The 16639-nt window shown below is 33.3% G+C and overlaps 1 protein-coding gene across 1 annotated transcript in view; it reads right to left on the minus strand.

Moving 5' to 3' along the window:
• NCAM2 (neural cell adhesion molecule 2) overlaps positions 1–16639 on the minus strand; it is a 270530-nt gene that overhangs the window by 84851 nt on the left and 169040 nt on the right. The window contains exon 9 of the mRNA XM_002186867.6: positions 5727–5877. Within this exon, the coding sequence (XP_002186903.6) occupies positions 5727–5877 (151 nt within the window). The remainder of the gene's footprint in view (positions 1–5726; positions 5878–16639) is intronic.

Raw genomic sequence — 16639 nt, forward strand, 5'->3', positions numbered from 1 at the left:
TGACTTTATGTGATAAACCTGATCTTTTGAACAGAATTCAACTTTCTGATCCCCTTGAAGTGGCCTTTCTTATCCCCACTGCAGTGGCTTAATAAACTTCCTTTTCTGCATGTGCTCAAGTGCAAAGAAGAAAAATGGTAAATCTTACAACTGACATTCATAATATGTCAAAATTATCACACTTATTTCATGATGTTAAAGGTTGACCTTTTCTATCTTTGCTTTCTCATTTTAACCTATAAATTTGACAGGAAGAAATGTAACTAAAGCCAATAGTATTTTATTAGAAAAGATGGAATTTTTTCTATACTATTTCAATACTTTATTTCTCTTGATTGTTTTTCCTGTAATTTGTTTCTTTCCCAGGCCATATGTTTGTATTTATTAGTGTTGCTTTCTGGCTGTGATGACAGGATAGAGCTGGGTCCTCATGACTAATGGATGAAGGGAAAGTGCAAAGAAGACAAAGTCAGGTTTTTCAGTGATTTCCAGTGACAGGAAAGAGGCAATGCCTCCCAATTTCAACCATTCTGTGATTCTATGAGTAGTGATGGGATGTTGCTGCACTGATTTCTTTTAACAGAAACCAAATGCAAATTATGAACGGTTTGAATTTATCATGATTTATGATAGCAGGAGGCAGCTGGAACCTTTTGTGACATTTATCAGAACATCAAGGTTTCCCAGAGAATTGTGGATGATCCATCCATGGAAGTGTTCAGGCTAGTTTTGAGGAGCTCTGAGCAACCTGGTCTAGTGAAAGTTGTCCCAGCCCATGGCACAGGGGTTGCCACTGGATGAACTTTAAGATCGTTCCAAACCAAACTGTCCTATGATGCTGTAAAAACATTTGTGACATCTTCTACACAATAGTAGCATTTTCACCAATTGAAAACCTTTCTTCCTTGAAGGTAAATACAATTTGTAGCTTAATCTGCTGAATCAACTTTTAAGTAAAGTTGTATATTTTTTTTGCAAAGATATAAAATTAAATTGCCTTAATTCAAAGCATCCCACTCAATTGCAGTGCAGTACAGCTAACACACAACAAAGCAGAAGAATAATCAGTTAATGAAATCATGTTCAATACTGCAACAGTAATGAAGTTGGCTTCAAATTGTGGCAGGAGAAAAAAAAAACAAACACAAAGGAAAAGACTTATTGATATAATAAATACTGCACAGTTTTCTTTACACGTAAAGACTATACTGCACATGTTGCATGATTATTTTCATTTTTATCACTCAAAGTTGGTATTTAGCTAATACAGAATATTCCTACAAAAATCATGTTTGGATGAAAAGCAATATTAAGAAAACATTCATATTCCAGTATTACACTAAAAATTATTTAAATGCATTTTTTCAGAAATTCTTTTTTAAGAAATCATTTTTATCAACTACTCACATGGCTGATCTCATACAAAAATGTACCACATTTCTCAATATATTTGTCATAGATTATTCCATCTCAAAACATTACTCTTTAAGCACTGTGAGGAAATAGGCATTTTTGGACCTTCCAGCATATCTAATAGCTGCAGTATCAGTACTGAAATTGAGAGGTTTAACTAAAACAGTGATGTGAAAACTGATAATTCCAGCTAAAAAGGTCTCTTAGTTAGGATGATTCCTGGATAGTGTATGGGAAAACAGAATTTTCCAAAGGATGTGCCTCAATGCCTTTCTCTGGTAAAAGGAGTACTGTCCAAAAGGAATTTGCACCTGGTGATACAGAGCAGTCAGAAACAGCAGCATCTTACATAATGTGTGCACCTGGGAGGACAAAATTAAGTGAGGGCTGTGAAAACTTCAGACAGGTTAATGACAGCTTGAACACAACGAAGGAAAAGCTGTAAAGGCACATAGAGAGTGTTTCAAAGATCAGAAATGCTGTTCATTATCCCTTGTTTAAAGCTTTTCCAACTTAATAATGATGTAGGGGCACCCTAACTAATAATAACACTGTGGTGAAAGATGATCCAGCACACTGAACATGTAAAAATTAAGATTTTTCTTCAGTGCTATTTATGCAGTGAAAAATTTGTGAAATCCAAGACAAAATGTGTTTTCTCATCATAATGTTTCTTTTAGCCAGGTCTGCATTATGCTTTTAAAGTCAAAAAAAAATACCACATGGAAATGTAAATATTTGTATAGTAAAACTATATAATTCACTAGGGTTTATATATTTCAATTCCTCAGGCTGTCTTGAAAACCTCATCTTAGCATATGGCCTGCTTTATCTTTTGTATGCATTTCTATAATATTTTTAATTTAAAAATAGTTATTTCTCTATGATAAATATGTAGATTATAACTATAGACACATCTTAATACTTGATACTTATCATATAGTCCATCATGCATATCATATATTCCACTTTTCAATTGATTACTTATTATTACTCTCATCCAATACACACTAGGCTTCATACTTAAAACCAAATTTTGCGGTTATTGAAAACTATTAATAAATAATATTTTAAAATAGTATTTTGATGTAATTTTTAGGAAACTTTAATACATTATGCAATGAAAATTAAATATAACTAAACACAAAGATAACTTTGTAGGAAGAAATATTAAAAAATATCCCTGGTTCCCTGCAATTCATGTCTTCACAGCATTTCCTGCAGATAAAAGTCAGGGTTAACTGTTCCCAGTTGGTATCAAACCTGATAATCTCTTCCTCTTCTAGAGAACTTCTCTTATCACCAGGAGCAAGCCCAACAGAGAATAAGGATAAAGCACAGAAATTCTGTGCAATCCTACTGCCAGTTTAAATCTCTGATAGGGGTCAGTAAGTAAAAGGATGAGACAGTGACACCAGAGCGCTCAGTGCTTTCATTAGGCCTGTTTGACTGAGGTGGCATTTAAAGATGTGATGGAAGCAGTTTCCTCTCCTGACTACACAAACTGTCAAATGCAATAAAACATGAAGAAAAAATGCTGTAGTTTTGTTACTTACAGAAAAGCACAGATGCATTGTTTACTTCCATCTAGAAACTAGAGGGCAACATTAAGAATTAAATTCTGCTTATCTATTTATATTTAAATTTTAAAATAGTTATTGGGGGTTTATATGAGAATATTATTAAAGATAATTCAAAATTTCTGTTAACATGGCTTAACTGCAAGACTGAGCCTTACCTGAATAAATTCTTCTCAAAAACTGTTTGGAAGAGAGCAAAACCGAATTAATGGAAGAGAAAAAGTAAACTATTTTGAAGGGCTTAATGCAATTTTTAAAACAAAAAAATTGGGGAACAAAATGTAAAAGCCCTCAAAGCACCTGTTTGTACTGCAATTAATAAGATGAAGAAATGCCACTTGGAAGAGGAGAATCAAAATTCGATACTGACTTCACGGAATCCACCCATTTTTAAGAGTTTGCTACAAAAATACAAATGAGTTGTTTACTTTTTGAACCTGAATCTTTTGCTAAAATTCCCAAGCCTGCAGTTTAGGAAGTCCCATAACTGGAATGACACATAACCATGACACTGCTTCATACAGGACCATACTGGGGAAAGGACAGCCCAGCATTGGATGGAAATGGGGCAAGGAGGTGCTGAAAGATTCTTCATAGGGGCTGGTCTGTTACAGAAGTTTATGGCAGACACCAAACTGATGGGAGATGAGGCTGAAAAGAGGCACTTCCTCTTGGGGACATTATTTTTAAGAAAAGGAGAATTCTTTACATTAAAAAAGTGTTTTCTTTCCTGGACAAGACAAATAAGTTATATTTGAAGCTCATATACCAGTGCAAAGTTATTTGCAAAGGAAAGCAAAAAATTTGTCTGACTCATTAATCAGAATATGAGACAAACCTATATTATGTCACCCCAGAAACTCTAGCTTTGCATCAACTACTTGACTTAAAGGAATTGAGGAAAATTGTATTTCTGTAAGTCAAACAATGCCTGTGCTGGAAAAAAATACATTTAGGTTAAAGCTTTCTATCAGCTGAGTATAACTTAAAACTCCAGTTTTAGAAATATAATAATAAAAATCTTCTTTTATACATGAAAAGTAACCATTACAATGTATGATGGTAGAATAATATTTCTATGTTCTTTATAAACTGTGTTTCTGCAGAGGATTTTAGAACTGTAAAAAAATTTTATGCTGTATCAAAAATTGTGTCCACCAAGGTGTAAATTCAGATTTTAAGTTATTCCATTTTCTCATATACTATATTTGATTGTTCCCACACATATTCAAAATTAATTCTGCCATACCATAAAAAGACTTTTAAATTCTTTCCACATCACTCAAAACTTTCACCCTGAAAGGTGTCTTAGGTTATAATAATGTATTGTATCAATGCAGAGGTTTTATTATGCCCTCTGGTATGAATTCTGTATTGCTAATAAGTCCTTACATTTCAATTGTCCACGTTTCATAACATGTGGTGCGATATATCTCTCTCTTCTGAATACAAAATATATGAATATTTAATGCTAAAGCACAGCAGCAACACAACTATAATCAAACCATGTATTTCATATTATTATATGGAGAGTTAGCAGAATTTTAAAGAAACTTCACTTAATTTGCATTTTTATCTATTTTTCCCTTGATATACATATAAAATGTTATCATTGCATGCATTAAATAAAACAAATATAGCAAATTAGGATTTATTTCTAGGTCTTCTGGCTTGGAATAACTCTCCATTTATAACACCTAAAAATTCTTTTGATCATTCCTCATTTTTCTTTCAGATTTATATTCTATGCCACAATGCAATGCTTCCCTGCCAAAAAAGAACACATATAGTGTTCTTTCAGATATAGTGAAGGCACTTTCAGAACTCCTCAGGAAATCACTCTGTGGTCTGCAATCATTACTTTTATTTCTGTGCCACAGAATCCTTTTCCAGCTTTTATCTTCCCACTGGAAAGAATTTTTCCGTTCCAAGACTCAGTTCAAACAGGCTCATGCAAACTCTACTGGAGATGTAAAATAATTGTATTCAGAAATTTCTAGATAAATGGAGTAACAATGAAATAAAAAAGAAGGATTTTTTTGCTAGTTTTTATTTTTTGAAGACCTTTGCCCGTGAACGTGAAGAAAAATTTGAAGATGCAATTACCCAATTAATTTTTTGTATTTCAGATTTATATCCTCTGATTGGCTTCTCAAGCATGAGACTCTTCTAAACAAAAAAAATCTCCTTCTCTCCTGCATAAAATGCAAGAGCTTGGAATACAGGCAATCTCTAAAAGAGATTGCAATAAACATGATAACTCCATAAGGGGTTATAACAGTGGCTAGACACATTTTAGGGATTAGTAAATCAGAGGACTCAGAAACAAAAAAAGAATTTTTTGTTGACTCTTAAAAGGTTAAGCTCAAGACCTAGCTGCTGCTCAAATCAGTCCTTACTTTATCCCACTGAATACTTTTCATTCCCAGCAGTCTCAACTTGCTCAGAGATTTAAAGTTATTAATCTTAGCCTTAAGTTAGTGGATAATAACACTGGAATATGATTTCAGAAGAAATCGTGTCCTACTTAAGTCACCAAAACACCAACAAGGGTCCTGTTAACTTCAGAAAACACAGGATTCTTCCACAGGGAAATGAGCTACAGGACATGCTTTCTTCATTTATGCAAGTTTAATCATGAATTACCATGAAAAGAATGACCTTCCATTAAGAATGTACTTTTTTTTTCTTTTAAAACAGATTTAAAAGAGAAAACAAAACATTAGAACTTACATTCAATATCAAGGTACATGCTCTTTTGGTGCCCACCAATTCTACTTGCAGCTTCACAGTCATATCTCCCTGAATCTGACAACTTCACATCTTTAATATGCAGTGACGACTTTCCATGCTGCCCTTTGACTTCTATACGGCCATCTGGGCTCTGTTTACATTGATTCAGGAAAAAAGAAGGTTTTATATGTTTATATATGTATATAAATGTAAAATTTAAATATTAAACACTACCAATAAGAATGACTAAAAGCATTTCTTCACTTATGGTGAAGTTATTACTGACAGCTAAGCAACTTCTAAGTTGTCCAGATAAATTAAAAAAAAAATATAGAAAAACATGTTCTCTTTCTAGGCAGTATAATAAAAGAAATAAGTACATGCTTAAAGGAACATTGTCAAGGGAAACCCACAAAACATATTAAATTATGACAACAATAGTGAACTACATACTCAAAACTTCTTTATGATCTCACTCACTGTGTTATGATTCTGTTAACAAAAATGCATGCATACAACACTATATCTTAGATTACACACAGCATCGTCTCTTGTCCTTACAACTGTAGCTGTGAAACTGGATAGAAGTAATGCCTCAGACAATAAGCAAATCCCAGAATCTTGCAACTGTTAAAAAAACTTGAACCATAAATGCAACTAGAATTTCTGGATTTCATTTCCTTTTCATTCCATGCAAAATGCATGGAAAAATGAATGCTTCCTCTCTATTTTCTAGAACATAAATTTTATGAAAAATCATTATCCATAATTACTCTCCTTGCCCCTCCCCATCCCTCCCCACAAAATTATTTGAATTTAAAGGGTATACAAATATTAGGTAAAACTAAACAAAATAAAGAAAAAGTCCTCTTCTTTATGCTTCAAACTTCATGAAATATTATGCCTGACGAAAAACAAGTTATTTTCTTCTGCTCTTTACTTACAGGATCATACAGTACTTTGGGCTGGAAAGGACCTGAAAGCTCATCTCATTCCAACCCCCCTGCCTGGGCAGGACACCTTCCACTAGATCAGTTTGCTCAGAGTCCCATCCAACCAAGACTTAAACATTTCCAGGGTTTCCAGGGCTTAAACATTTCCACAACTTCTCTGGGCAACATTTGGGAAATTCGTTGTACTTTGTTATCTCTCACTTTTTTTTTTTTGTTTAAGGGAATAAAACTCAAAATGCAATTTAAAAAAACTGATGTTAACCTACCTTCATTTTAGTAAGGTGGAAAAGGGATGAAAACCCAGTAACTATTTCACTGCATGATGTTACACTTGAGGCAGATTTTTGTGTTCAATTCTATAACACACACACTCGGGTTTACTGCATATTACACTCAATACTCACCAAGTGGCAGATGATGTTTTAGTGGCTGAGTTTTTAACTCATTACAATTGTTCTTTGACTTAGTAAAGGAAATACGTCACAATTTAGACTTAAAATATTTGATGTAAAGTCGTCAAATAAAGCATGCTGTTTTATCACGATTTCTATAGAAAGAAAAGTATCCTGATCCTATGTAAGAATCCAAGTAGACTGAATTTTGTTTCCTGTGAAAATGACTCATCATAGGTACATAAATTAAAATTCCTGAATTCTAACCCAGGAGCCAACATAAACCTCTTTGAACTGGTAAAAATTAGCAACTTAGACCACTTAACTGTCAATTTTAATACTGAACATTCTATTTCCACAATATGCTCAAAAAAGGAAAATAAAAGTTATGATGCTAGTAAACAAGTCACATTAGTGAACATCATGGATTTTGGAAGGAATTCCTTGACTAATTAAAATGACTTTTCTTTAAAAAAACCCCATTGTTTTCTAATTTCTGACACAAAGCCAGATTTATATATATGTAAAACATATATATAAATGCTTATTTATATAGCACTATATCTATTGTTTATATATATATAAAGCAAGTACATTCCAGGACATAGATAATACCAGTTATGAGTATTTTCTTCTTTATTTAAATATGAAGCATGTAATACCATGGTCAAACTACATTGTTTCTACTTAAAATGTACATACACTTCAGAAATTTAATTTCAGGTTTTGCCTTGATGACAAATAGTTCCTTAAGAACTTACATTTAAAATGGTGAAACAACCTGTGACAATGAATCATAGATACAATAGTAAATATTTTATTAGTGATTCATAGTTCAACATTAATCCCAAATACTTTAATTCACTAATACATATTACATAATAAATTCCATATATCCCTAAACATACATATGAGTACTAACAGATGTTATACAAGAAAATAATAATGAATATAAGCACAAATATCCTTAAATAGGTTTCACAGTAATTTCTCAATCTCTTCTTAGTTTATCTAATGAATTTCTAATACTGATGGAAAAAATTTGACTGTATTCAGTATAATTTTCCTATGTTCTCTCACATTCTCTTATTCAAATGTAGATGATCTAATATATCTTCAATTTATAGGTAGGAAAACCCAAGATAATAAATACTCTGAATAATAGGAGATTTCATATATCATTTATTCTTATAATCAAAAATATGGTAAGAAACATTTTAAGATGGTTCCATAAAGTCCATAAAACAAATAAAACAATAGTAGGCAAAAAAAATTTACTAGAATTTTAATAAAAATATGCATTTACTAAAGACAATTTCTACTTTTTTTAGGTTATTGTGCTAAAATTGTTTACTAAATCAAACAAAATTTCTAAAATGTGTTCTGCTTCATTGCTTATGATGCATATTATACTATGGCTTCTTAATAAACAATTCTAAAAGTCGTGTTCCCTGAGTCTATTCTGCAGATTGATTGGTATAAATTAGACAAAAGAGATCTGGGTAAATAATTAATGGACATGTGATGACACAAAAAAACCCATAACAACAATGCAGTTGAGTATGATAAACAGCAATGAAGAAATATTGGGACAAAAATTGAATATGCAGCGTTACTTTTATTTTATTGCTTAATAATGATGAAGAGCATAAAAGGGACAGAACAAACCCCTAGACTATCAGAATAGTCTCTGTGGCCCAACACTCATGATTTGTGCTCATTCACTGAATTACTCAGTATGTCCTCCCACCATGGAGAATGAACAAACATTGAGGTCTCAAAAATTTGAAGTCAAGACAGTTCCATACAGATTTACATATTCTTTGGAAAGCAAAATTATGTTAAAAGAACAGACCCTTACACTCTTAGACATTGGAAGAATGATGAAGTATTCAGAAGTTACATTTTCACAGCATTTTGGAATTCATAAGAAAATCTAAGAAATAAATATTTTTATGGTTAATGTTCATTGGAGAATTTCATAGAAATCATGAATAAAAGTGATGGTTTTGAGGCTTTGGGGTGGAGGTTTTTCCCCCATAACTTCATCATCAGCATAAAACTAAAATACAAGTGAAAAATCTTCAGCAGAGACTGAAAAATGTTTTATTTTGGTAAAGTCACTTTGAGGTTTTATCCCCATAAAAAGCACATTCCCTTAACTAGAAAGCAGGAAAGCCCTTTTATTTTGAATACTGATTGCAACCTAGTTCTCTGCCATTGTTAAAGGAAACTCTTCTATAAAGGTCTGCAAGTAAAACTATCCAAAATGACACCACATAAAAAGTATCTGCTGGGAAAAAAAAAAGTGATTTTTTTTTGCACTTGTAATATTCTTACTTATGTAGCTAAACACAAATGACTCCTATGCTAATTAAAAAATGAGAGGTATTTCATAATTTGAGATCAGTGCTACTTTCTGCAAAAATACATATATATATTTTTTTTTTTTATAAAGTTTTTGTCATACTATATATGTTATTCTACTCCTTGACTTCTTCTGTCATTCTTATGCTTCCTGAATGTCTTGCACAATTTTTAGTTCCAGATGTGAATATTCCCAAAGGCTTGACCAGCTGATGCTGACCTGACTGGCCTATGCACAGCTTCAAAGTCAAGGACCAGAGCTCCCAAGGCAGTACCAGAACAATGATAACTCTGAATTTCAAGGATTCCACTTGCAGAGTGGATGGGGATGTGATGAGACAACAACATCCATATGGAGACATGGATAGCTTCTGGAACAGAATAAATTATTCAGGTACCATGGAGTTCTCAATCTGCAATTTTAGTAAAATCAGTGTAATTTTTCAGGAGGAGAGAGTTCACTGATTACGATGCTCAGAAATTGTCGTTTGTTTACAAACTGTAGAAAGTTGTACTTGGGCATAGGTGGATGGTGTGGTTAGTGGATCAGTTTGATTTATCAGCCATTGCTCCAACTGCCACTGAGGAAAAGTAGAACCAAATGAAATGAAGTTGTAGGGCCGCCAAAAGTTGCATTTTGAGTTGGCTGAAAACAAGAACGGAAGGTAAGAACAGTTGCAGAAATTGGTGACTCATTTGTAGCTGGATTTTAGTAATATGCTTGAATAGTTAGAGCAGCTGACTTCCCTCCTTGAGTTTACCATTTGGCTGCCAAAGTACTCCTTCAATCCCTGAAGTCCAAGTGCAAGACTGCAAGAAAAACAATCCCTTCATTCAAAATCTAGACAAATTGAAATACTGTATTTGTTTTTCTTTCAAGGTTTAAAGCTTATTCATGAGCAAAATCCCATCACTGTCCATAGTTTAAATGTTACAGGTCAGTTTTGACTGTCAAATTTACCAAATGTATCTTCTGACACCTTCTGTACTTTAGTATTATTTTGGAGGCGCACTGGATATATTAACCACAGAAAAGACAGTGGCTGAGAATTGAGACTGTGCTTTTCTTTTGTAAAACATGGAGCAATGTACTAAAAAATGGTCACTGTAAGAGCATGTAACTTAGGTAAAAGCTGCAGGTGTTTTAAATTTCCAGCAAAGGACCTGTTTCAGATGTACACAGTCGAAGATCCTCATACTGCATGGGAGAGGATTGAAAAAATCATATTTCTTCCAAATCATTATTTATCTTGGTTATGTTTCCAGTACACATTACTGAATTTTCAAGGAGAAAACAAATACCGATTAACAGAATCATCTTTGGAATTTCACAAATAACAATTTTTTAGGAATTTTGCTGATTTCAGGTTGTGTTCTCATCCATGAGAGGTAACTTGAGATCATATTCTTCAGGCTGATGCTTCTTACATGTGAGATTTAAGCAGATCTTAATTGCCCATGAAAATGTTTCTTGAAGCACCATGAAAGATAAGATCTTCTGCAACCTGACATGCTGATACTAAATGATGATAAAATTCCAGAAGCCTATTAAATGTATGTGACCAGCAATTCCTAGTCTGAAAATCTACCTTTGATGATGAGAGAAAGGGCTGTTAGTCACAACAGCCATCATCGTGTAGAAGCTGATGGAAGCTCCCTTCTGGATTATGGATGGTATATTCACAATATTCCCCATTCTCTTCAGGTAAATGTATTCTATCCATGCACCTGTTGGAGACAGCAGAAAATTCCAGAGTATTGCTATGTGCATATGCCTTAATGTCCAGTGAATCAGAATAATGCTACAGCAGTGTCTTGGACTTCAGGAGACCTTGTGATATTTTAAAATTTCAGCTTGTTATTTATACATGTCAGCATGCTGCAAATTCCTGAATTTCTAGGAATGTGTTTTTCCACAAAGAAGAAATTATTGAAGCACCTATTGATAGTAGATCTATAGTAGCACCAAGGAAGTCACAAGAAAACCTAATGTTGAAGAAAAAAAAATACTGATGTTTTGATTTTCTGTTCAGCTGCAGACACACTAGTTACTTTTACAGAATGCAGATTGTAAATGCAGCAGGTTCTATCCAGGTTGCTAGCAGCATATACAGTCTCAGGAAAAAATGTGCTCTTGAATACTTCATACAACTTTTTGAAATTATGAACTGATATTTCATTGATTCATGTTGGAATTTCTTTCAAAGATTAGTCATTATGCAAAGAGATGACACATGAAATCCTGACACCAAACACTTACTGCGACATGAAATGGAAAATTGACCTTCTTTCCTTCATTGGTTTTTACTCAACAATAAATATGTAAGAAAAACTTTTGAGAAAAATAATTAGCATCCGTTCAAGATTACTTCTGCTAAAGATGCAAATCCTAGGTGTAAATCACAAATCTTAATGATGCAAATCACAAGAAAGAAATGGTTTATGATTTTTAATGGCAAAAATATTAGCATCATATCAAATAAAATTATAGAGTAGAACAAGCATTAGTGTTGCCCATGACAAATGACAACAGTAACCACAAATGAGTGTTTATAACAGAAATACTACAACTCCAATAATTGCATATGTACTTTGTAATTATAAATCCTGTATCACTCATAAATACAGTATTTAATAGCTTTTTTTCTAAGAATTTTGCTGATCTGAATCTACTTCAACATTGATATGATGCCATTAAAATAGGTGACTCAAATGGATTCAGGCCAGAAAAATTATCAGGAAGACCTTTAAGTACAATGTTCTTATTGAATAAAACAGCTCTAAAACAGCTCACATAAAACAGCTACTAAAAAGAATGATTTTACTATACAATTGTATCTTAGTTTAGACAATCAAATATTACTGTAACCTGGGACTGGAGGTGGTTGTTTAGTGTATTTTAGTGACCAGAAAGTGAAAACACGGGCAAAACTTGGAAAGAAACCAAAAAAAATATGTGGCTGGACACACATGAAGACAAATCCTGCCAACATACTGCACTACGAAATGGACAAAAATAACTTCAAGCTGACCCAAGGTAGGGTGATGAATTGTCAATCCTTTTTTTACTCTTTTCTTACCTTTTTTTTTCTTTTTTTTTTTTCTCTATTTTTTTATTTAAAGAAAAACAAGCACTGTCAGCCTGCTTCTGGTGTCTGGGTGATCAAAACAAGGAAAGGAAAACCAGGGCAATTTTGTACAAAAATTTTTGCTATAGTGTTGTTTCCCCCCCTTTATTACTTAGATAATTTGAATTAAAATGTTCAAGTCACTATAACTGAACTAAGAATAACTGCTTGGTTTATTTTTTTTTAACTGATATCACTTGGACTTATAAATTCTTGGATATATACAGGTTGTATATCCCCCCTGCCCATAAAATATTTTTGTAATATATGACAACCTTTAAAATTACTACTACTACTTCCAGAATTTCAAACAGAGCTTAATTTATGTGTATATACATTAATTTCACTTCCCCAGAATTTGTATTCAAACTTTAACACAGTCTAGCTTTAGTTGCAGGGATAACTTATATAGTGAGGGTAATGTAGAAAAAGAAAGAAAAGGGAAGAAAAAAAAAGGTAAACCTGAAAAAAATCACAATTTATTTTTCTGGTTTGTTCAATATCTGTATGCAGCTTGAGATCCCTCCTAGTTTACTGTAAAGCTGATGTATATTTTACTAAATTTATTATGGCTGGACAGCAGATAGGAAATCTGTGACAGAGACCTGCAGGGTAAGCGACAAGGCTCCCTTAGGAGAAAGAAAGTCATGGAAGAACAGAAAGAGGCACAGCTTGAGTCACAAGGTGAAGGGAATTGTCAGCAGGACAGATCCTAACCTCACAGTTCACAAAGTCTTTGCTCACAAACATTGATCATTCTGAAGGGCTTTTTTCAACTGAAGAAGCAAAAGGAAACTAGTGCAGTAGCAAGAAAATGGAGAAAGTGAGGTGACCCAGACATAACTGAATAGGCATATGTTTTCAAATAATTTTATTTAAACATTATTCTGGATATATCAGCTAATTTGGATATTTTCTACTACAGAAAAATGTTGTGCTACTAGAGTTTGAAACAAGTTGGGAAGCAGAGATTGCAACCCATATATTATTTTCCTGGGGAAAGTCTCACTGAGAAACAAAACCTTTAAGCCAGACTATTTCTTCTTTTCAGTCAGCTTGCAGGATTCCTGACTCAGCTGTACACATGAAGAAACTGAATATATTATTAAGTTATCAGAAGTTATGTATTAGTACATCATTGAAGAAACAGATCTGTAATAACACATTAACTGAAAAGGCTGTGGATAAATTAATGACAGCTGAAATGTTAGTCACAGCTCTAGAATTCTCTGGTATGCAGGTAATTGGGAGGGAAGACTGGGACCTGGAGGAAAGTAATCATTTTCTGTGTGAGGAAGAAAAGGAGGAGGAGGACTGAGTAAAAAAGTGTCAAAACCAGCCCTTTAACACAGTTATATAACCCTGAGGAATTTAATGTTATGTACAGACTACCTGTAGGACATATTAAAGCATGCTAAATCTTGCAGTAAAGATTTCTACATGCTATTAATTCATGCAATTTTATCACAAATGTTACAACTTCATTTGTACATGCAGGAATTTATAGAAAGGCAAAAAAAAATCTTATTGCTAATAACATTATTTATGTAACACTTAGAAATTTTAGTAACACAGGTTGGGTCCATGCACAGATGGGAGTTTTTTTGACCATGAATCAAAAATCAGACCTATTTCCCACTTATGCAGTCCTAAGAAATATTGTTTGCTGAGTTTCATGAGCTGTCAGAAAGGGGTGGTGCCAAAAGTCTTTACTTTTCCCAGTGTATATAAATAAGACTTTTGCATAATGCTTTAGATGAAGTTTCACAGCCTCCTAACTAGCAAGACATTCACTGATGCATCATCATGGTAAAGTATCATAATTGCACTGTGTTTGGAAACTGGGAACTGGTATTAGTAGGAAAAATACTTTATGAATAGACACACATGGAGAGATTGCACAGTAAGAGTGTGACAGGAAAATATATTTTTTATAAGCATACTAAGGACATTAATAAATCATCTTAGAACTAATTCTTACACAGAGTTTAGATTAAAAAAACAAACAAGAGATTGAAAAATTAAATACAGGTCTTTGCTTTCATCCTGGCTTTGTCAAAATTTCTGAAGACTTGAGTTCCCCTAATATATACAGGTACTCAAATTGCCTTTCGGGTCAGGAAAACTGCAGACATTTTAATAACTTAAAACACATTTTTGCCAGCATTGCATTTCAAATTTTGCCACTGATTGTGCTTGCTCTCAGTGTAAGCAGAATATAGAAAATGCAACACTTCTTAAGTGTCCTGAGAAGGTCCTGTAAGACATCAGGAAATAATGACTCCAGCTGACTCCAGTCTCAAAAGCGTGCATGTATTACCTAGAGACTCATCAGGGGCATATTCTCTATTTCACCAGACAAGCTACAACTGTTTGGAAGTTCTTAAACCACAAACAAGCACAAGTGATACTTAGGCTGAAGCACATGAAACATCAATTTGTGTTGTAGAAGAAATGAGTGAATATTCCAATCCAAGTTGCACTGGTATTGTAGAAAATGTTAGCCCATGAAAAGTTCCCTGATAATTTCATTCTTCATTAGTGCAACAGACCTGGTATCATCACTGATTAACTAAATGGCATAAAGTAGAATTGCATGGGAAATAAATGCCATTTCCAAGCTTTTAGAGCATTATTTGAGCCAGTATATGCAGCACTGCAACCTACAGAAAGTACCCAAAAAATACCTATTTTGTACATAGGTAGTACAGAAGCAAATTGATTAAATATAAAACAGTTTAAAAAATTTAAATATAAATTAGGTGTGAAAAAGAGTATCCATTTGCAGAACAGATAACAAATTTTGACTTAACTTAATGTATCCCATTAAAGATCTGCTTAAATTAGTCATGTTCTTAAATCAATGTCTTTCCCTAGGTTGTTTAAGCTTTTAATATAGAAGACTTAATAAAATTTACATTTTCTTGCCCTTTTGTTTCCGTTAAATAATCAAAAACTTTGTCTCTTCTTACTTAATTCCTTCCCAGTAGAAAGTGACCATAAATTTTTATTGAAAGAAAAATGTACAGAAATGAGAGAATTCTGAGCTGGTGTAATACCAGCAGAGTCAGCCATCCACACAACACAAATATATCTGTCTCTGTGTCTGTACAGGCACTTGGGCCTACACTGTATAACAGATAATTTACCTTCTATCCCAAAAGAGGAATTAATCTGAAGGGCCCTCTGGTAGTGTGGCTAATATTTAGTACTGAGTTGTCAATTCAATGAATATCTCAAAATTACTAAATAATTACAATATTACTTAATTTTTGTCTTGATTTACACATCACTGCAGATCCTATAACCTAAAGGACTGTGTGGAGCTCAGACAACTGATTGAGGTACTTGAGAACTCGAAAATTTCCACATTGGCTCACAGTTTTCCTATTTCCTCAAGTCACACAGGAAAGTTGCTCTTTCTTTCTAACTGAATACAATCCTACTCCTGCAAAATCAGTCTTCTTGCTCAAATACTGTCATCTCCCAAAACTAGAGATAGATGAAGGAACACCAAAAAGTATTCAGACTTCCATGTATCAGATGGCTCTTGAAATTCTACTCTTCAGTGCTCATATATGGCCCTTCATTTGCTTATGGCAAAGGGTATAAGCCTCTATATATCTCAACAGCATTAATTATCTAAAATATAAGTGACTCTCTTGGTCAATTCATTTATTTACCTTCTTCCAGTCACAATATTCTTGCTCTCTAACTTCATAGTCTTAATATGTGAAGCCCACTAAAATTAATTTGAGGCTTAAAAACAAAAAAGAAGAGAATTTTGATGCCTGATTGAACTGTTTGTATATAATTTCAATTGCATCATAACACAATTGTGGCTGGCTATATAAATTGTTCTGGTTTGCAGGCCTGTGCCAATATTGCAACAATGAAAACATTCTGTGATATTGTAAGTAGGAGCTTTTCCCACAATATGTAGGTGAAACAGGTTATAAAAATTTTCTCCAATACAGCAAAGAGATTGGTCTTGTATATTTTCCATCTATTCAAAGGAGAATTATTCACGAAGAGCACGATTTGGATAGCTCAGGAAAATAAAAGATATTTCC

This window comes from Taeniopygia guttata, chromosome 1 (assembly GCF_048771995.1).
Source record: "Taeniopygia guttata chromosome 1, bTaeGut7.mat, whole genome shotgun sequence".
Classification (NCBI taxonomy): Eukaryota; Metazoa; Chordata; class Aves; order Passeriformes; family Estrildidae; genus Taeniopygia; species Taeniopygia guttata.